The sequence below is a fragment of the Leuresthes tenuis genome, unplaced genomic scaffold (assembly GCF_036924035.1).
Source record: "Leuresthes tenuis unplaced genomic scaffold, fLeuTen1.0.hap1 SCAF_8, whole genome shotgun sequence".
Classification (NCBI taxonomy): Eukaryota; Metazoa; Chordata; class Actinopteri; order Atheriniformes; family Atherinopsidae; genus Leuresthes; species Leuresthes tenuis.
The window spans coordinates 21,904,173-21,926,501 of NW_027325362.1; the positions used below are offsets into that span (position 1 = coordinate 21,904,173).

A 22,329-nucleotide genomic window follows, 5' to 3' on the forward strand; every position below is an offset into this window, starting at 1 on the left:
TAGTAAGAGTTTTTACAAAAACAGTTATAGTAATACAAGAGCTGACACTGATAAATGTCTATGTCCCTGCTGTGAGAAGGCCGTCTGACCATAAAAGCTTTTATTTAGGGTCAAAACCTTCAAAGAGTTCCTGAATGGGGATATTTTTCCTTTTAGAAACACAAAAGCTGACAGTTAACACGGAAATGAGCCTTTAGGTTGGAACCGTTTCAAATGGACAAGAAAGTACAAATATTAATGTTAGGCAAGAGCAATATAGCCCATAACCGAATACTCCTCACTGACATGTGAAGAGTATTAGCCCATCCTTGAGATTTCATTCCAAGGACCAACACTATTTTAACAAAATTTTAGTTTTCCATTCTGCCTTGACTGGCAGGTCTGAAGGGGAGAGTTGACAAACATGATCAGCAATGATATTGTATGGCTTATTGACATGGATCGCCACATGTTTGACCTATGTTTAGCCATGCTGCCTCACAAACAAGTCCACATATTAAGTCAACCAACCCGGTTCTCCCTCCTTGAGTTACTAACTAGCATAAAAAGAAGCGCGTGTTCATCGATCAGAGAAAGAGCAAAGTTCAAGCCAAAATGTTGATCTGTCACTGCAGAGAGAACTGCGTGTGCGGACGAAACGCAGCTCGACTCAGGGTGAAATTCCAGCTGGCCTGAAATGTATAGCCTTTCGATGAGATAACGACTTTGCGTGTGTTGGTTAGGCCTCTCTAGGCTTTATTACTCAGTTTTGAAAGCATATGTTGATGTTCTCTTGGCTGGATTACAGCTGGAGTTATCACCACGAGACGAGGTCAGGGGGCCACATGTCCCCCTGTAAGGATTGTCCTGCACACTGAAGGCACATAGCAGAAGTACATCAGTCTCCTGCTGGATTCCGCCTAAAATCACTTGTACTGGTGCAATGATGTTTGGGTGGGATTCCATATCCTTTAGTATCAAATATATGTGCTCAAAAATCATTCTATTTTTGGAGCCATTGAGTAGGCTAATATGATCCAAGTGTTTTCAAAGACATCTCTGGTGTCTCTGCGTTAGGATTGGCTCCTTACTGTAACTTGCACCCAGCTGCTTAACAATTACCCCGATAATTGCAGACAAGGTAACACCAGGATGCAAGGTCAGTGTGCCACATGTCAGCTGGCCTGCTCACTGGAGAGAAACTCAAATAAATTGTTGAGCCAAGCAGCAGGCAGGGCCTCCACACACACACACAGCTCCTTCAGTATCATTTTGGAACACTGGTGACAGCTGCACTTGTTGCCGTTGTTTAGGACTCCCTCGATATAACTTCACATGCCCCAGATGAGCCACAGGCTGAAACGGTGAGTCTCGTGGGCTCTGATATGTGCTCGTACTCGCCCGCTGCTGGCTCAAAGGCCAAGGAATGTGTAGAATTCAACTTAACATGTCAGTGTCAGGCCTAAAACGCAAAGTCACACAAGCTTCTCAGGAGATCTGCTGATTTGAAAACGATGGTAACGGCAGTCATTGTGCGGTCCTCTTGGAAGTGAAATAAAGACGGGAATGAAGTTATTTAGCAGGCTGATGGCTCGGATCTCTCCTCGTCGAAAGTAGGAGCTTCTGCAAATTTAAAGCTGTGATTCTCAGTTTCAATACCAAAAAGGTAAACAAAAAGAGGTGCAATGTCTAAATTGGAAAATATCTTTATTCTGGCCATTCAAACTCGAAACATTAGTTTATGTAGTAATAGGAAACCTTCTCACGTAAATGATTATCTATTTATGTAGCTGTTTAAGTTGGATCACATGCAAAGGTCCCGGCAGAGAGGTATCCTTTTATTTGCAAAATGGCCGCCTGTCCAATGAGGGAATTCTTCAACCTGCATAGCTCTCTTCAAGGCTTGGATTCCCAACCCCAGTGTACAGTATGATCCCACAATCTCTGTAGAGCTTTCCCATCTGCTTCTAAATCTGGCAACCCTAATTCTTCCTGAGCAGACTTTATTTATCTAAAAACAGGTATTTAGTTTTATCTTGAATGCTTATTCTTTTTCTTATCTCGATATCCCCCATAAATGCTGCTATATCTTTTTCATGTGTCACGAGGAAAGATGAGCTGCTCTGTAATCAAGATAGATCAACGTGACATTCCACTCTCCACTAACCGTTGCGATGTGTTCCAAGAGCAAAGTCTGTTTGGGATGATTGTATATGTTATCTCTTCAGGTTATTTGACTGCAGTGAGCTCTCCAGCCGCTGCCCGTCACCGTGTTCGTCCACATGTGTCAGAGAGGAGGGGAAGAGGAAACTAAAAGCTCAGCGTTTTAAGTGTTTACCGTTTGCACCAAGTGGGCAGATTTTTATCTGTGTGGCGCTGTCGGGTCCAGAGTGGGGGGAATAACACTTTTGAATGCTCAGCCGAATGGGCAACAATAGCTGTGGTGTGAAAACAATGTGGCTGCAGCTCGGACAGCAGACGCAGCTGCCAAGCTGAGTCCTGCAGCTCTGCTTAGGTGCGCTCTCCAGCCTTACCTTTGGCACTTGTCACTCTCATGAACCCATTCAGAAAACACTGAATCAGCAGCGAACGGCCCTGCTTTAAGGTGTTCGGTTTAGGATGGCCACTCTTGTTTCTTGAGGACGCAACCAGCCTCATGAGGTTCTGGAGATAAAACCAAACGGAACACAGGGACCGAGCTTAAACTGGAACTGATACCCTTCGGATAGATTTGGCAACAATTCTAAGTTCTTGTTTGATTGGTTTTATTTAGACGCTTCTTTTTTTTTTTTTAACATTTTAGACCTTTGTTTTTCTTCAGTGTAATATGTCCTAAATGCGTCCTTGTAGTTTTAGTAGAATAATATCAGCAGTATCCAGCCCAATGTTGGCAGCCCAGTTTGGTGAATTTAAATGTCTCTTGATGTATCATAATGGATTTTGGTTGATCAACATAAATTTGATTGCTACATAACCAATGTTACTAGAGATGCACCGAAATAAAAAAATTTTGGCCGAAACCGAAAGTCGAAAAATGAGGAAACGCAACCGAAACAGCAAAATAAATTATTACGCCAATTTTTGCCATTATGGCTGGGACTGTGTGTACCTGCCTCACTAAAAGTCAGGGCATTGCACCAAATAATTAATTTTCATGGTTCAAGGAATAAATCAATTAAAAAAAACTATGAAGATATTCATGTAGCACTGAGTGCTGACATTCCAACAATGCAGCCCAACAATTCTAATGTTTGAATTGGCCCCACTCCTCAATAGCCTTCAGGCCTATAACTGACTGCTGAAAGATGGCAAAAGTAGATGCAGTACCTTCTCACATAAATACAAAGTGCATTAAAGTGAAGTGCATTTTAACATTTTCTCTGTACTACGACAAAAAGACTGCTTTAAAAACTGCTGAAAGATGCAATAAGAAACAATATCTTATGACGGGACACTGATTATGTACATGACACTGAATTAAGATTTGTGCTTTCTTCAGTATAAGCTGTCATCATCCCCAAGCCGGACACTTTCTCTCTATTTTTCGCTGTAGTTTCGAGGCCCAGATTCCTAATTTACATAAGCTCAGCTGGCTAAGAAATACAGGCTGGGCTGAGCCTGTCTTGTCTTTTCAGCAAAAACAGGTGCTGTCTGTACAGGCAGGTTTTTACTAGTCATCTGCCCTCGAGGTAACCAACCACTCAACCAGAGTTTCAACGGTGAAACTCAAAGGCCAAACTGAAGTTTGGTTGTGTTCGAAGATAGCTGTCCTCTGTGTGTTTGTGAGGCAGACGTCACAAGTTGTTTGTCTAGGCTTAGTAATTATGTTTTAGATAATCAACAATGCTGAGTGGGAGAAATGTGCAAAATGCAGAGAACCTAAGAATCTCAAATCCTAGCAAGGGAGTCACTAAATATACAAGCCGTTTCCCAAAAACTAAAATCATACCAGTCTTGCATTAGGAGGTCTGTTGTTGCCCTGCTGAAATAACCACTTACCTCCTGGGGGGCCACCTTGATGGCAGTATATGTCGCTCTAATTTCTAATAAACACGTCTGCATCAATGGTAGCTTCACATAAGTGGAAGTCATCGAAGCTATGAACACCGAAGACCCCGCCCCCATATCATCCCATCTCATAACCAGCTGAAATGTGCCCCCACCTGACCGCCGAACACGAGATGAGCTTGTGCCCAGAGAGCTTGGTGGCTTTTCTATGTAGAATCGATATATGCAGCAGCGGGATTAATTCAGTGACAATCGTTTTCCAAGTGACTCCCAAGCCTATGTGGCTATATTGATCATGGAAGCATGATGGTATCTCATGCAGTGCTGCCTGAGGGCTCCAAGGTCACAACCATCCAACAGTGCTTTCAGTCTTTGGCCTTTACACGCCGAGATTTCGCCAGACTCCCTTTAATTGTTTTTCACAATATCATGCTGCAGATGTCTAAAGACCAAATTTCTTTGTAATTTTACATTAAGAAACATTTATTGTAACTCCGTAAAGATTCTCTGACCAATTTTGGCACAAAGCGATGAGTCATGATCCATCCATCCAACTTAGCCTTTGGAGGATGTTCCTTTTATACCCAATCCTGACACCCTTACCTCATTTTGTATCCACTATGTTTACTCTAATACTGACCCTCTTTCTGTTTTGTTTTTTTGTTATTTTTGTGTGTGTCTGTTTCAGGACCGGAATCGGCCCTTCGATGCTTTTAGCTTGCACTCTTTGGAGAATTCCTTAATGGATATGATAAGGACTGATCACGACAAAGGTAAACCACACCCTGCCGGTGGCCCACCAATGACTATCGCTGATATTATATGGAGGAATCATTTTGCAGGTTAGGAATATTCATACGTCCATGTTTACCGTGTTTAGGTTGCTTCTTTTTTTTTTTGTTCTTTGTTTCATGGGCATATATCATCTTGGATTTGTTCTTTTTTTTTATTTGCCAAATCAGTCCAGTTTGGATCATCTTGTTGTGCTTGAAAGTGAGATGAGTAAATGACATAATGAGCCTTACCTGCAAAACCTCACATGATTTGTGTGTGTGTGTGTGTTGTGGAGCAACTGTCATGTGAACGTCATTGTTTTTTCTATCTACAAATTGCTTTCTCTTGTACCCTTTTTCTGTTGTTTGTCGTATTTGATGATCAAAATCAGCAGATTAAGTCTTTATGTCACATTTGAGACAAGGTAGCCCGAGGATTAATTTGATGTTGCTAAGCAACATCAATGCGGAGTTTTTCCGTAACAGTGAAACACAGCCTCAGACAAACGTCATGCCATTTTATCTCTTGGGAAATATAAAGAACCTTTGGAATCATACAAGCTTAAGAAATCTCTCTTCACACCCTTTTAAGGCCGTCTAATGTCTGTCAGGCTTACTAAGTCAATATTTTTGCAGCACAAGTCACGTGTTCTTTGTAAAAACTTCTACCTCCCACATGGGGTCTTCCCATCTTTACAATGGAAAGATTGGTGGGGGGAGTATATAATGGGCAGAGCATGTCAATTTCCCATCCATGGGGCTTGTTTTTCCAATCTTGTGTTGAGTGTGCATTGTTTCAGCAAAGTGATCATCGTGGCCCTGTGATCAGCTTCACTGGAAAGGTGTCGTAACGTCCAGCAGGGCTTCCCTTGTCAGTGTTTGCCAAAGCACAACAAACACAGAGGAGATATGAGAAAAGCCAGGGAGGGTGGTACGCGATCTTTGCGTGTTTTACCCTGCAGTCGTCATGCAGGGTGCGTTGGGCTGCAGAGAGCCACTGTGCACACCACAGAGGACTCCACCCTGTTAGCATACCTACGCAGTGTCTGAGGAGGGCCATGGGTTTCAGCTCATGAGATAATTCAGACCACAGTTTGGCATGTTCAACAAAAACAACACACAGGAAGAGACTTTGTTGCAACCTAACAACTGGAGGTCTGGGCCATCTTGTAGTGTAATGCTTGTTGTAGTCTTCCTTTGTTTTAAGGAAAGAGTATAAGTGTAATGTCCTGCGGGAACAGGTTAATTGAATTAGAAGTGAATTTGTTTGTCAGTTGCAGTCGATTCATCTACCCCAGACATAACATTTTCAGCTGACAATGAGGCTGTTGCAGCGAAGACTTTATTCATTTTTTATCTGTTAGCTCTTGATATCACATCTTTATTGTTTCTCTACGTCACAACAGAATAAATCATTTCTACAAGTTGGCTGACGGTATCTTGCAAAGTTTTCCTGATCTCTTTTGCACTTGCTGGCATTTTCTGTGACATAATTTCATTGGAATGATGATTGCAAGCTAGAAACCAAAGAAGAGGATTCAGTCGGAGGTCTGTGCAGAGCAGATGTGGCTGTCTCCCAATCAAAATGGATGATTTTCAATCAGCAGGTGTTCTTTTATCGCAAGACATGACCGAGAGTTAAAGCTTGCGCGTGCCACTGATGTAAAAAAGAAAAGCAACCAGTGGCTTTCGAGGCAAACCCTCTCTGTGTTACGAGAAGAGATTTGCAAATATTGCTGAGGGAGGGCAGGATCTAGTTGTCTGCTGTGTGTGCACTTTGCAGTCAAGTGAGCAGGAAGTGGCAAGATAATCAAGGTACATGTCAGTTCAGTTGAAATCACTGCACAGACTTTCATTTTGTCAGATGACGCAGCGCTTAGGACAATCTTTTGATCCTTTGTCGGAGCGGAGCTGACGCTTCACAGTCCGTTCAAAGAGATTGTGGGTGAACACAAAGTCTTCACGGGCCACTTGTTTCCTCGTCCGACACCCGGAACAGAAAGATATGTGAATTAGAGCAGCCTTATTGGCCATTCAGTTGTATTAAGATTCAGTATAGGAAAAAAGCAAACAGATCTAAAGGGCTGGCAAGAAAGCAAATGCGAAACGATGTCGTCATAAATATGTTGAATTAAGTCACCTGGCAAACATTTACCTACTCTTTTTTTTAGCAGACCTGATCTACATTCCGTTGGAGATATTTGACGGCACTGTGCTGCTGCCATGCTGCGCTACAGCCAGCTTATTTAAAATGTTTCCGGGCTTCGTCCTTATACAGCAGAAGAATCGCCACAAAAAAAATGAATAAGGCAAATTTTTTTTTCCCTCCATAAAGGTCTCCAATAACTTTCCGAGATAGAAAAGCTTTTCCTCCTGTCTTCTTTTCCTGTAAGAACCTGTTTCTGTACAGTGAAGTTGCCACATCTCGGAATTTATCTCGGATTAGTGAGTACAAACTAAACTTCTCTCTAATGCCTATAAAATCCAAAAGACTCGCACCTGGTAGATTCATATTTTAATATTAGACGGGTCTACTATCATGGTGCAGAAAAGCTGAGATGATCTGATGCTGCAGTTGGATCTTTTTTCTTCTTTTTTTCCCCTTCTTTAAAGTTAAGATTAATTTTCTGAGTATAAGTCTGACAGTACAACTCTATTTGTTTAACAGATGTTTAGTCTTCTTCATCCAAGATCATTCCTAATCTTTTTCCTGAGGGTTTTTAAGCTTGGCATCCCTTTGTGGAGATACCACTCACCAGCTGACAACCACCAGTCAAAACTAATTAACCCAGCAGGCCGAGTTTGGCATTCCCAGCCAAATGGTTCCCGCCCACATCCATCCCAACACAGACATTTCTCGCATACTTCTCATTGTGCCTGGAATAGCTGTTATCACTCGAGTCTTTTACGGGTCCTTGTATGTTTCTAGTATGCGTGCGGGTGTTTTTTTTTTTTGGTTTAAAGGAACAAACAGCGTTTGTGGTGTGATGCAAATAAGAGTCAGAGAAAGCGTGTCTTCCTTTGAAGAGAGCATGAGTTGAGTCCACCTGCACCTCTCTCAGGACAGGAAATACGGTGAGGTTGTCCTGTTTTTTTTTCTGTTTTTAGCCCTTTTTTGGAGATGGCTGAACTTAAAAAAGTGTGTTAAGAGACACTGTGTTGCTGTGAATCTTTCAAACTTCCTTAAAGCTCCTGGTTGAGGGGAGCTGGTCCGCAGGGACGTCTGAACAAACAAGCCCTTTTTGCTGCTGGTGAACACAAACAGACACAAGTCTCATGTAGTTTCTGAACTGGGTCAGCTGAGATCACGTGCGTGACCCCCACCCCTACAAACACAGAGAGTCTCGCGCGCACACACACACACACACACACACACACACACACACACACGTCAAAGATTCTCTCCCCTTGGCCTGGAAAAATACAGCCAGTTTGACAATAGCTGCCACCTCTGCTGCCAGCGGCGGCATCACACTCAAACACACACACACAAGCACATGCAGGAAATACACACAAACTGTGCGTTTGGATTTCCCGACATGCAAATCAACTGTGACATTCCACGCAAGGCACTCTCACCTCACGCTCCTCTATCTCAGGCCGTCACTCCTCATTGTCTCGGGACAAGATGGGCTCGGCAGATGCCATAGTCTGCCTGCACTGTGCAGCCACCCCTCGTGCACACGGTTACACTAACACAGTCTCACAGATGTTGTCACTAACCACTTGAGACATCCACAAGTGTTAATAAGTCCCTATAGTCCCTGTGGAAGCAGTGTGTGGGTCCCCCTCCGTGCACTGTGTTGGTCTGAACATGAACACAAGGCTACCTCAGCTGCTCTGACTCACATGGTGTTACTCATACGTCAGTTACAATCTGCATTGTCTCTTTTTGTGTGTGTGTGTTTGAACGCAGCTCTCAGAGGGAATAACTGCAAGTTGTGTTTATTCTTTATAACAAGCTACTTTTTTGGCTTTAACTGATTAAAACTGGGGCTGCACAGTAGTGTGGTGGTTAGCACTGTCGCCTCACAGCGAGAGGGCTCCAGGTTCAAGCCCCACCTGGGGCCCCTATGTGTGCAGTTTGCATGTTCTCCCTATGTATGTGTGGGTTCTCTCCGGGTACACCAGCTTTCTTTTTTTATAGGCTTCCTCCCACCGTCCAAAAACATTTATGTTAGGTTAATCGATGTCTCTAAAATTGTCCTTAGGAGTGAGTGTGAGTGTGCATGGTTGTTTGTCTCCGTGTGGTCCTGTGATGGACTGGCGACCTGTACAGGGTGTAGCCCGCCTCTCGCCCGATGACCGCTGGGATAGGCTCCGGCCCCCCCCGCGCGACCCGACCGACAGATTAAGCGGGTATAGAAAATGGATGGATGAATGGATGATTAAAGCTGTAGTTCAGCATTTGATAATTTGACTTATTGGCTGTTTTACATGGAGTTAAATGAGAGGATAGATTACACTCACTCACAGGGTGAGCTTCATATACACGTACAGGTATCAGTCCTTCAATCCAGAGCTTAACAAGAAAGCAAGTAAGCATAAAGTGCTGATCACAGCCTGTGTCCAACGAACTGCTTAAAGAGTTGATTTAAAATGGCATAATGTTACTGTAGAAGAGCCCGAACTTAAGGAAGTGGTTGGGAGGAAAGTAAACACTGATTCCGTATGGCTTCGTGCACTTGTTGACAAGACCGGCGGTCAGTGGAAAACATGAATGTCAAGCAGAGCGCAGGTCTATTTCGGTAGTTCTTCTCTAAAAGGAGTAAGTGGGTAAGGGTAAGTTGTTTTTGTAGAACCCTCTCAAAAGTACAGCCTCGATGTAGCACTTCTATATCTTCATAGGATAAAGTTTTGCTGTGAAGGACTCCAAGAAAGTTTGGGTTGAGGACAGAGTTTTAAACATGAGGATTCTAGTGAAGATCATGCTGTTTTCATACAGACCCGTCTTGTTCAGGTATAGAAAAGGGTCAGATCAACCTTACGTGAAGTTGAAGGGCCGTATCTGGTTGGGCAAATTTACGACCCGCAAGCTGGTTTTAACCTCTCAAACTTTTCAGCCCTGACAGTTAGCAACACATGGAATGGTTTCTAGTGAAGAGGGATGTCCTGTACTTTAAACAGCCTGTAATGACTGCGCCGAGATAAGATGATGGGTTTATTAGCTGTGTGAAAGGGTAGAACATTGTCAGAATGCTTTGTTTTGTTGTGGTGGAACATTCATGACTCCCGTAAGCATGACCGAGCATATCCTGCCGGCTACGAAACAAGTCTGGGCTTGTTTTTTTAAATTTTTTATTAAAATAGCAGTTTGTCCAGATCTCGCAAGCTGAATTGCTGTTGAAAGTGTGAGTGTCTGCCAGGGTTAATAGGGAAGCCTCTCCTAATATTTCAAAGGTACTTAAGAGTTTAGTCATCTTTTCTTTTTTCTTTTTTCATTACTGTATGAAATATAAAGGCAGTGAGTAAGCTAGGCAGAAGTCTTGAGTCGCAATCATTTTTTTTACATTTTGCTTCCAAAGAGCCAAAGCGATGTGGTTAAGAAGCAGGAAAAATAAAGGTGGTCGTATCAAATATTGACTTTAAAGCTCATTAGAATTGTTTCAGTTCAGCCTTTATATACTGTCATTTCTTGTATTTTTGTACATGTGTCAATTAATTGCTGTACCTATTTCCTTTGTTTTCTAGCTCAGGATTTCTGGTTGCTATGCAGATATTTGGCGTTTGCATCTTTAGATACACCCTTATCGTTTGTTAGCATACTCTGCATTTTTATAAAAGTGTCTACTTGTTATGTCTGGCTCATGAGTCAAAGGAACTTTCCCCCACCTTCTATCGTTGTGTTTAGCGTTGTTACTTTCAGCTCAAGCTGCTATGAAATGGATGAAGTAGGTCATAGGGGCAAAAACAAGTACAGAAAATAACTCTCACCAGGTTTTCCTGCAGCATTTTTTGTTCCCCTTTCTTGCTTGTGTTTTGTTGTTAATTGAAGATTTCTGTGTCTGTAAGAAGGATTTTTTTTTCTCCAAATGGACAGACATTTCCACAGCTTGCCTTTGGCACACACCCACTCTTTGCTCATAACCTCTGTTGGTGTTTGCTCCTAGAGGTGTTTCTCGAGGATTAAGTATGTGCTGTAATGTAGACCAGAGGCAGTAGCGCATGACCAAAGCAGCTGAGAGGAGCTTCTTTTTGACAGCTCATCTTTGCCCTCCCCCACAATGATATGTTTTGCACTCCCGCTTCAGGGAAGTACATCCCAAAGGGATTGCAACCAGTCTTGTCAAGCTAATCAACTCCCTACTCTTTACCCCTGCTAACAAAGCAGTCACAGCGATGTCATAGTCCACTTGGCAGATTGGGTCAGGCATGCGAAGTGGAGCTGGCGTTTTATCGGTGAACCAGGAAGCCGAGGGGCCACGCTGCTGCGCGACCACCACGGAGAGATCGAGAATAGCTCGGGCTCTCTGCGAGGAAATGTCACCCGAACAGCAACAACCCAGAGGCCACTCAGCTCCTGAGGGAAACAGATGGCACATGCCCGGAGTTATTTAAAGACTTCAGGAAGGCAACTGTCCCCCCCCCCCATGTCACCCAAAATATCTAATATAGACAGAAAGTCAAGCCCAGGCCTCATGTTTGTTGCAACATTTTCTTTCCAATCAGCAAAGTCATGTGTTTGATTGCGACTCTTTTCAATGTAGCGCACTAGTCTGTAATCTGGTCTTCTTATCATTTTTTTTTTTTTTGTATGCGGTTGTACTAGGTTAAAGTGGATGACCTGCTGTGAAGGTAAAAGGGATTCTCTGCGAGGGGCACTTCAGCCAGTCAGATGTTTGAGCTGAGTCCTTGTAATGTGGTGGGAGAGCTAACAAACAAACCACCCACACATTTACCAATGCCCATTTCTGCTCTGCTGTCCCTTGGGGCTGTTGAACTTGGATAGCAGCCTGGCTCAACCATCAGATGATGTGGTGGTGAGACAGAGAAAAGAAGAGGAGGGCTAGAGATCTTTCCAGAGTGTTAAATAACGCCTTTATGAGTCAGGGCAAAACACGTTTTCATTACTGAATGTCTGTATCTTTGTGATTATCAGCTGGAGACAGCAACAAAAATTTGACACTAGTCATACCTGTCGCACGCATCCGCATGTTCATGCAAACCTGTGTGTGCATGCAATGGGCTGGTCACACTCTCTTTGCCCCCAAGCAGCAATGGTGCCTGGATTCTAACTCTACAGAGAAAAGTGTGGCAATCCACATGTGTGGAACTTCAGGCCTGCCTCTCCAGTTTTCAACCAGGACTAACTCCCAGCTCCACCCTTGTTTGCGAGCCAGGAAGCCCCCCCCCCCCCCACTCCCCCCATCTGTTTTCTGTGGCCGAATTATGAAACTGTTGACAAGCCGCCTTGTTTGCGCCACAGCAGCATGCATTATGTCGATGTCGCGTATACGGAAATATTAACGCACCCATTACCCCGCCCACACCTTTTAACTTCGACCACACCTCAGTATTAAGGTCAGTAACACACCTTAAGTTGGTTGAATCACAAAGAAAATTCGCCAAATATTGATGCACTGAGGCTGAGAGCTGCTGTTGTTTCTAATTTCAAGTGCTCTGCTCAGCAGCTGCCACTGTGAATGATGCTGACAGTGAAACAGCAGTATTTTATCTTAAACTGGTTTGGCTTTTTCTGCGAGTTTATTTTCCTTGCCGCATCCTGTATGAGCAGGACGACAGAGGCAGCGAGAACAGGGAAGTTATCCGTTTACACATCTTACACCTTATTTCTATGAAAGCACTGACAGATGGGCCCACGCGACACGCACACATTGTCACCATAGTAGCCATTTTGAATTCCTAGCCTCGTAGCTGTTCTAAGATATGTTCCAATAAAGGAATGTGTGTTTCCACATTGCTTTTCCATATCTGCTGTCTCTGTGTGTCCTTCATTTTATTGGTTCATGTTTGGTGAATTTGTAATCTGTTCATTTCATGTTCATCATACTGTACTGTGCAAAAGTCTTGAGTCGCCACTCGTTTCTTTATATGATGCGAGAAAAACAGGGAATGGGAGCAGCAGCTTACTGAAACACGTGCAAATGGAAATCTCACACAATTCTAATGAGCTCGAAAGTCCATTTTTGGTATGAGCTTCAGATCAGCCCCTCTGTCATTTGGCATACCTCAGCCTTTTATCCCACTTTCCCTTCCTTAAAAATGGCTTCCTGACAGACACCCTTCCATTGGGACCATTTCTGATGAGTCACTGTAAGTGCCATCTCTATGTTTGAATGATTCATATGTCAGTGTGAAGTGGCTTAACAGACGAAACAACACATTCCTCTGAACATAGACGAAAAACTTTAAAAAGCCCCGAGTACTATCGCTCAAAAACCACTTTAAAGAATTTCATGAAGCTCTGGCTGCTTTGAAGCAAAAATATAAAGGAACGAAGGGCGGCAAACATTTCTAGCGCAGCAATTTCCCCTTGCACACAGCAGAGTGGGGAAATTAAAAATGAATATCGGTGGACAGGCCAACTTCTATCAAAAATGTTCATGTTTTTCATCATCTTTTCTCTTCTTTTTCTTCAACAGGACGTATGGGACTCAACTTCCATCATCCCGGAGCAGACCACATAATGCCGTTGAATAGTAAGTCACACTTGTATTGTAGGAATGAATCATAAACACTTCATATAGATGGAACTGCAGCTGCTTTTTGCCTTCTGCGTTCAAAACATAACCATTAGCGGGAGGCATTTCATGATAAATGTGCTCTTGCCACAGGGGCACATTTATCAGAATACACCGGGCGCACCTTGCTATCCTTTGCTAGGGCCTGGATTCCCTGACACCATAAACCTAGGACAGACCTCTTAGCGCTGTGGGAAGCACACTTGACCTGTGAAAAGCACTTAAAAGCACTAAAAATACCCCTGCGTGTAAGACTATATTCCTGGTCAGTGTCCAACCAGCGGGCAGATGACCAGCAGTGACAGCAGACGAACCAGGGAGGGAAGGGTCTTGATGTCATATGCTGCTAAACAGATGCCACCGAATTTTCCAGGCCGGGTTTTGACTTTCTCAATGCTCCTCATCTGTCTTTCGATGAGATTGGGTATATGTTTTCCTCTTCCATATCTCCACTTTGACTTTTCGACTTGATCCTCTCGTTGCTGCTCGGGACTGTCATTTTTTTCACAGTTTGGTCCAAATCTCAGTATAACGTGAAGAGCGTCTTAGCCAACTGGTGATCCTTTTTGGGCATATTCAGTCGTTCCAAAGGGTATAGAAATGGGTAAAGTCAGATTTTTCTAAATTAATTTTTTTAAGTTAAGCAAAAAAGTTAAGCTATTTGCTCTTTTTGCTGTTTTCATCATGTCTCCCTGGAAATCATATCTCTGATTGATGTTAAATCGTTGTGTCATGGGATTCCGCTGAAGCGAGCACAGATCTGTCCAGAACTTCTAAGTCTGTCAGGGCTGGCCATCTCCACTGTAGTCTGTGATGCCTGCAGACAGGAACGCTTTGGTTTCAAACGGAAGAGTTTTACTCAGCGTTTTTCCTCTGTTTCTTCCCATTAACTTTAAGGCGTCACGCTGTGTGAATCTGTAAAGGTTGTACTTTCTACGGATGGCAGCAACAATTGAAGTGAAGAAGAAAGAGTAGAGAAAATTAAGCAAAGGTCCCCCTTCAAGATTTATTGTTGTTGTTTACTTGAAAGCGTAATAGAATTGTCTTTGAGGCTCTCAAGCTGAGCGAAGCTGGAGAGACATCAAACTCATCGTGCCCACAGGAATCGCCCAGTTTCCTCTTGAACATTTTCTCTCAAACACACAGTTTGAAGTTTGTTCTTATTCTTAACCTCTTGCTTTCCCCCTCCTCTCTCCTTCTGGGTTGTGCTCTCTACGTCTCTGAGGCATCTGATGCTTTCCCAGCTCAACGTTCTCTTCATTTTGCCCCGGTTGCTAGGTGACTTTGTTTTTGCCAAGGCCAGACAGTGAGAGGGCAAAGCTGTAGAGAGACAGTCTGAGGTTGTTTTTTTTTTTTTTGGATTGAAGAGACAGATCTTTTTTAATGAAACCATAGCCAGGGAGAAGAGGCTCAGAGACAATATACTCACTGAGTAAAAGCCAAAGGGGCACGTCACATAATGGAGCCCTCTCAATGCAAAAGCCCATATTGGTTTTTGAGGCGACAAGTCTGCTTTTGTGACTGATGAGTTTAGAGGTGCAGGAGGCTCTGCTTAGTGGTCAGTTCCTGCTGTTTGTTGGCATTTGCACTTTCTTAAACCACACTTTGCCACTTTTGTGGGCTCATTTAGCAGCACAGCAGGATTCACATCGAAATTGTTAGTGGGAACATTTCAGAGATGGGGGAAACACTCAAACACAACCCTGAAAACAAGATTAGGTAGGTCCTTTTTTTGTCAATAAAGCTAGAGCTTTATTGATTGTGAAAGTTCATTTTCATCTTAGAAACAGAAAAAAAAGAAAGAAAACGCTACTGTGGTCCACTTGGTAGATTTCATCCCGAACATTTTAATGTATCTAATAAGTTCATATCTGAGTATTCTTTCTCTGGGATAATTTAAAGCTATTATTAACAAGCTTTTTGCATGTCTGAGAGTTTGGACCTGTTCCTCTTATGCAACAATTTCCACTTTATTTAAGAGGCTGAATGAACCACCTTTTCTTTCTTTCATCCAATGCATTGCACCTCCCTGTGTCCAAGCAACTCCACTTTTAATTTGACCACCGTGTGTCTTAATTGGGATGATTTTCCGTCACGGTTTCTGACACGTTTAGTTTCTCTGGCAAAATAAAAATATGAGAAAAAGAGCAGCTTTATTTGGAATTTGGCTGTGTTGATATACACTTACACTTTAATATTTTCACGAAAAGTTACATAAAGAAGGACCTCTGGTGCATGTGCGGATCGCCAAGCCTATTTGAGTCTAGTTGAACAAAAACATGCAGGATTGATTAGATCACCAGCTGCATCATCAGCTTTGGGAGCTCCAGTTTCTTACAATTTTGGTCGAGCCACTTTAGAAGGCTTGTTTTGAGCTGACTAAGGCAATGATTAGTTTTTTAACCCCTAATGTAATGTAAATGTTCATCCTGATCCCTGGACTATTCTTGGAAAAGAAGCTCTGTTAAGATTAAGATGGAAATGATCATGCTGGCTGCAGAAAAGTCACCCTCAGCCTGAGGTTCGACCTGAATTACACCCAGAATCTCTGTAAGGAACTACAACCCTTGGCCAAAGGATGGAGTCACCTTGTAATTTGCATTTTTAAAACAAATACCTAGTCAAGTCAAAACATGCAACTTAGTCTGCAGATAAAAGAGAGCGCATGCAGAGGTTAACAAGCTGTTGCACCTGGCTGACTGACAGGAAACATGGCAACACCTACACATGTGTCAGTCACAACAGTGGAAATGTTTATAAGACTCCGAGATGAACTGCCTTCCAGAAAGAGCGAGGCTAAAGGATCAGCTGTGTCTAAAATTTGAAGCAAGCACAAACAAAAAGGGAAGGTCCTCCAAAGGAAGACATGGAGGACATCAAAGCGCCCGAACAGAAAACTCAAATTGTAACAAACCAACTGAAGGAAATGGGATTTCCATCCAGAAGCGAAATATGAACCATCACTAACAATGTGAGCAAACACTAGAAAATAATATTACAGGGGGGGCTAAAGAGAAGCTTTAATGGACTGCGGATGAAAGTGATATTCAGTGGTGAATCGTGTATCTGCAGTGGTCAAGGAGGGCATGCCAGAACCTTATTCTGGTGCAGGTCCAATGAAACATAAAGATGGCTGTCTTAAGTAAAGCAAGTTTCAACAGTCACCGATGATGGGGAGTTGATGTCAGGTAAAGAGCCAGGATGCGCTGACTGACATTGAAGTTTTGGGCACTTTCATCATTCAGTCCAAAAGGAGATCTGGTAATGCCGAGTTCACTTCATTAAGGATGAGGATTCCAAAAGAGCAAAAAGCATCAAACTCTCCTTTAGGAAAGAAACTCATCAAACAGTCCGGATATTAATCCAAATAAAATTTTGCTGTAGAAATTGAAATAAATGGCCTGTAACAAAGCAGTATGTCTACAGTATGTTTTACAAAGCCAGAATGTCTCACCTGTTATTTGTTTTTGCTTTAAAAAATATAACACCCGAATCAACATCCTCGAAGAGTTGCGATTCCATAATTTGGTCAAAGGTTATAAACGCCATAGTGATGACAAGAAAGCCTTCCAACCTCAAAGAGGAGTGGTCCAAGAATCCAAGTGAAGCTGCTAAACAATGACGTTGAGCTCTTTGATGGCAAATAAAGGCTTTGCCACTAGTTGCCGAGAATGGGTGTAAGCACTTTTGGCATTTGTGGCAAAAGAATGGACATGGGTATGAGTAATGTTGAGTTTCATTTATAGGAATATGTTATAAGATTTTATTTTATTTTTTTAATGTACAGGAGAACATAGTTTCTTTCAACTTGCCAAGTCATGGCAGGGAAATCAGCACGTATGTTAGAAGATAAGTCCGATGCTGTACTTTTGCCCTGCTACAGATGTAGACCTGCTCAGGTGGGACAACATAGCCAACCACACAATCCTTCACTTTCCATGTTTTTCTCATAGCGTGAGCTCTTCCAGCCATGTCCTAACACTCTACTTATCCCCTGGGAAGTTTCCACTCAAACCTGGCCTGCCCTTTCTGACACTAATGCAGTTTTAATATTTCACCAGGGCCATGATAATGACTAACCTGCTCAGCCTCCTGCCCTACGTGCACTCAGCTTTATGGCCTCATTTGTGAATATTCACAGAAGATTAGCAGGGACTCTAGCCATTCCAGGTTCATTAAATTGAGATTATAATCTCCGGCTATGTGGCGTTACATTATGCTGCTAAGTATCTTGGCCGTTTCCGTGGCTATCGCTCCTCCCCGCCGGGCAGCATCTGCATGCCTCTGTTGCCAAGGCAGGTGCAGCAGGTTTTACCGTGGGCCGGTGCCAGGCTGCGATAATCACTCGTTCCATTGCTGAAGCTTAGGTGTGGTCATCTGTGGTTTCACTGTTGCCTTAGAGATGTTTTGGTTTATTTCCACAAAACCCATATCTCTGTATCTCTTTCCTGTTCTTGTTCCTGCCCCAACCCTCTGTCTCTCCTTGTGCCCCCCCACCCCACCCCACCCCTCCCGCTCCTTACACTGCACTGACAGCCCGGAGCTATGGCCGCAGAAGAGGTAAAGTGTGGCATTTTCTCTCGGGTTCTGCTTGCCATTCCAGCCGTGTCTCGCATCGAGGGGGGGGGTCTTAGTGTGGTGTCACTCTCTGCTTTGACTCTGTGCTGTGATTGAATGAAATCATATTAATTTTGACACACTATTTCCCATCTTTTGTGCTTAATCAGGAAGGGGCAGGGGTCCATCAAATCTGTCCGAATGAATCTTCTATCTGCTTGATGATGAGAAGGGAAAATAATCTATTGCTTTTCTCTCCCCTCTGAGTCAGTTTACTACTTGTCTGTGTACATATATATATATATATATATATATATATATATATATATACACACATATGATACAACTAGTATGGACTTTGATTGGAATGATTTCAAAATTGACTTGAAGGGTTTCCTGACAGAGTGCTCTGACTCAGAAGTAATCCATCATCTCGAGGGCAAAGATGGGTGCTTCGAACATTACTCATCTGTGATTTGATTTGCTGTTTAACTGATTCAGTTTTTCTTGAACAAGACTGCTGTGTGACATTTGTGAAGTCATGGGCTTTGGGGAAAACTTGTTGGAACTGTGAAGGGAATATTGTCTTGATCTTTTTGCTTTCAACAAAAAGTGCTCCTTGGGTCTTGACATGAAAAGTGTTAGGAGGCAACATTACTGTTAAAAAGACGAAGAGACACATGACCGTAGTCAACAAACACCCCTAAACAAACAAAAATATACCAATTAAAATGCTTTTTTTTATTTTTTATTATTTGCGGTGGAACTTACAGTCCCTCCGTTCTCATAATGTGTTTCAGTTCAGTGAACTGACTGCTGTTGTAATGGTGTTTAGGAGCATGAATCATTACCACAGTGTAAAGCCATATTAAATTTATGATTAAAATTTGAACTAAACACCTGCCAAAAGTACAAATACTCCATGATATTACATCCCTAGGCATCTTTTGAACATCTTTCCACATGAAAGGGGAATATTGTATGTCTTACCCACTTAATTCTGGGCTTTTTTTTTGTCTTTTTCTGCACTGTACAGTGCAAAAGTCTTGAGCCACCTCTAATTTCTTTTTATCTGGCAGGAAAATGGTAAATAGGTGCAGCAACTAATCAAAACATGCAAAAATTAATGGTGATACAATACAGAAGGCTAAAACTGAGTTTGTACAATAATAATGAGTTTGTATGTCAATATTTGGTCTGAGCACCTTTAATCTTCAACACAGCCTGAACCCTCTTAGACAAGCTTTCTCGTCATTTCTAAGTATTATTTAGTATTATTTAAGTATTCTTCAGGAATAGTTCTCCAGACTTCCTGAAGGACACTCCAAAGCTCTTCTTTGGATGTTGGCTGCTTTTTTTTTGTTTCTGTTCTCTGTCAAGATGATCCCATACTGCTTCAGTAGTGATGAGTAGTGTCTGAGCTCTGGGAAGGTTTTATCGCTGTAAGTCTTATCTTTGCCTTTTTTATAGATGCAACTAAAGAAATGGGAACTTTGTAACAGGAACAACAACTCTGTGTCTTTGTAACAGGCTGCTAGCAACCCGAATATTCTTTGCTAAGTTCTCTGTTATGTGTAGACACCACACTGATTCATCCCTTGAGTTGGGTGCTTTTTTATGGTTGAGTGAAAAATAGATCAGTTAGCACAGTTACATGTACTGCTGAGTCGAGCTACGGTTACATCTCGACTTTGCTATTTGACTGGACCACCACCTTTGTCCCAGTATGAGTGCACAGGAGCTGAATTTGACCAAAGTCTGTCCAAAACTGTGACTCTGTGGCTCGTTCAATAAATATTGAAGATATTCTGCTGCTTCTTGCGTTTCTATTTTGGAGCTTATTGTACAACTATAGCACAAACCACTGCAAAAAAAAAGATTCCTCTGAAAAATAGTCAGGTCTCAGTACTGGACCTAAAACAAGTGAACAACCAGCTAATGTGTAAAGAAAAACTCTAAAAGAACTTCAGAAAGTCAAGTTCAAAACCCCTATAAAAGATTGCAAGATTGTCTAGTTCTTGGAGGCAAAATATAACGTAATGGGGTGTGTTTCAAGACTTTTGCATGGTGCTGTGTGGATACCTTTTTTTCCCCATCAGTTTTGCATGTGTTGAAAGATAAGATTTTCAGTTGGTACGCTGTGGGAAACCATTACACCAAATGAAAAAGAACTTGAAGTCGTAATGTACTTGTAGTGCATGAGATTCAAACACAAATCAGCTCATGAAAGTGTTACAGGACACCTTAATCGCATAAGAGTCTCATAGAAAGTACAAAAATTTTGATGAAAAAAGAACTTAACCAAACTTATGATGGTAATCTCTAATATCCAAACTGCAGCTGCTGTAACAGCTTCCATATGTGAAATATACTCAAACCCTCCCTCCATTCTTATTTCATGTTCTTGCACCTCTCTGTCTTCCCCTGTTTTTCCTATCTGTCTTCCTGGTGTCCCTTTCTCTTCCTTTTCTCCCAGGTCGTTCCTGTCTTTTTCCCTTTGAAGATGGCTTCCTCGACGACGGCCACGGCGACCCCTCCTTGACTCCGGGCCTGAACTCGCCAACCCGCTGTCAGAACGGAGAGAGGATGGAGCGCTACTCCAGAAAAGTTTTCGTCGGAGGCCTCCCCCCTGACATAGATGAAGGTAAACAAGGGATTGTTTTTCATTTTACACATGTGGTGAAAAGAGCCTGAGAGTGAGGGAACACCTGAGTCAGCACCATCCTAACGCAGATTAATCCTGATGCATTTTGTGCAGAACCCTCACAGTTGGACGCCACCCAGTTTTTGCCACTAACAGTTACACTAACATATCTGAAACTTGCTAAAGGGCCCTTTGACACTCCTTTTTAAGGATATTTTTGACAATATATTAAATGTACGTGCTATTTTAACTAATAAAATAGTATGTTTTGATAAATGTATATATTTACTTTATTACAGTTAGATGTTAGAGTTAGATGACACAATCCTCGAATGTTAAAAAAAGTATGCTGGTTAGTTTAGCTTACTTAGGAAACAGTAACTGGTTAGCTTAGTAACAGTAACTATAGTTAGTTTTTTTACCATCAAAAAGTCTGGATTTTGTGTTCTCTTTGATTCTTTTATTTAAAATCGTGTACATAAAACAGTATTTTAATCAGTTTATCAAGGTTAAAGGATATTTTAAGAAATATAATTTTGCTGTCCTGCATATATAAAACACAAAAAAACATATGGATATCTACATTAAATACGAAAGTAAGGCCAACTGTTGGTTAGTTTAGTACCATTACAGGAAACACGGGTAACTAGTGTAGCTTTTAGTAACTTGTATGGGGAAAAAAAGTTTGAAAACCTTGGATAGAACCAAGCTAGCGACTTTTACCCTGTTGCTAAAGTAAGCTAAGCTACATTTCCTTACGTGAGAGAATTTGATCTAAATATTGACAGGAAACTTATAAAAGGCTGTTTCTCATTATTTCAGAATACATTTTTAGGGACACCTTCAAAGTCCTTTCTGTATGTATTACTTCAACCAAAATTTAGCTATTGTAAAAAAAAAAAAAAAAAGCTTGGCTAAATGCTGCATTGGCTTTGCTGCATAGTTTGCACTGACAATTTGTAACTAAAACTACAAAGTTTAATTCTATTAAAGTCAAACAAAAATGGGATTTTTAAACCAAAGACTAAAGAAAATTTTACCAATGTCTCTCCTTTTAACCTTAACAAGAGATGTTCTGCACAGTTGAACATGAGCATGTAGTGCCGAACTGATGTACTAAACGTGTGCCTAGCAGGGTAAAAAATTCATGAGTTTCCACAGCACGAGTCAGCCCGGTGCAGACTGGATGTACTTAGCCTCTATTCCTGTTCCTTCAGTGGCTACTACTGCAGTAGGAACAGGGCAAAAATAGAAAGCGTGCCTGTCACAGAACTGAGCAAGGCTCTGCATTAAGTCCTTCTTATCCATATTACATGGACAACAACCAGTGGGTCCAGTTTAATGAAAATAACATTTAATTTTTTCTTATTGTTGCCTTTTTTTCTTTTTTTTTTCAGATGAAATCACCAACAGTTTCCGCCGCTACGGGCACCTGGTGGTAGACTGGCCCCACAAAGCTGAGAGCAAATCGTACTTCCCACCTAAAGGTAACTGCAGGTTCTCAGGGCATAATCTTCATTTTCCCATCTATCATCAGAGTCTGAACTAATAAATATCACCTCGGGTTCATCGCCATCTTAGAGTTTTCTAAAGCCTCATATTACCTAGAAACCGTGGCTCAAGCTGGGTAACCATGAAGGTGTCCGTTTATAAGAGGAACTCCCTG

The 22,329-nt window shown here is 42.1% G+C and overlaps 2 protein-coding genes across 6 annotated transcripts in view; both read left to right on the forward strand.

Moving 5' to 3' along the window:
* The window catches only part of opn3 (opsin 3), a 200,632-nt gene that overhangs the window by 67,039 nt on the left and 111,264 nt on the right, over positions 1-22,329 (forward strand). The gene's annotated exons all lie outside the window — the stretch shown is intronic.
* The window catches only part of cpeb3 (cytoplasmic polyadenylation element binding protein 3), a 40,223-nt gene that overhangs the window by 3,850 nt on the left and 14,044 nt on the right, over positions 1-22,329 (forward strand). For 2 of the 5 annotated variants that reach the window (XM_072391417.1, XM_072391416.1), the window contains exons 3-7: positions 4,676-4,829; positions 13,364-13,420; positions 17,999-18,022; positions 20,496-20,663; positions 22,061-22,150. In XM_072391417.1, coding sequence (XP_072247518.1) covers positions 4,676-4,829; positions 13,364-13,420; positions 17,999-18,022; positions 20,496-20,663; positions 22,061-22,150 — 493 coding nt within the window. The remainder of the gene's footprint in view (positions 1-4,675; positions 4,830-13,363; positions 13,421-17,998; positions 18,023-20,495; positions 20,664-22,060; positions 22,151-22,329) is intronic. The other 3 variants (XM_072391419.1, XM_072391418.1, XM_072391420.1) reach the window with 3 other exon arrangements.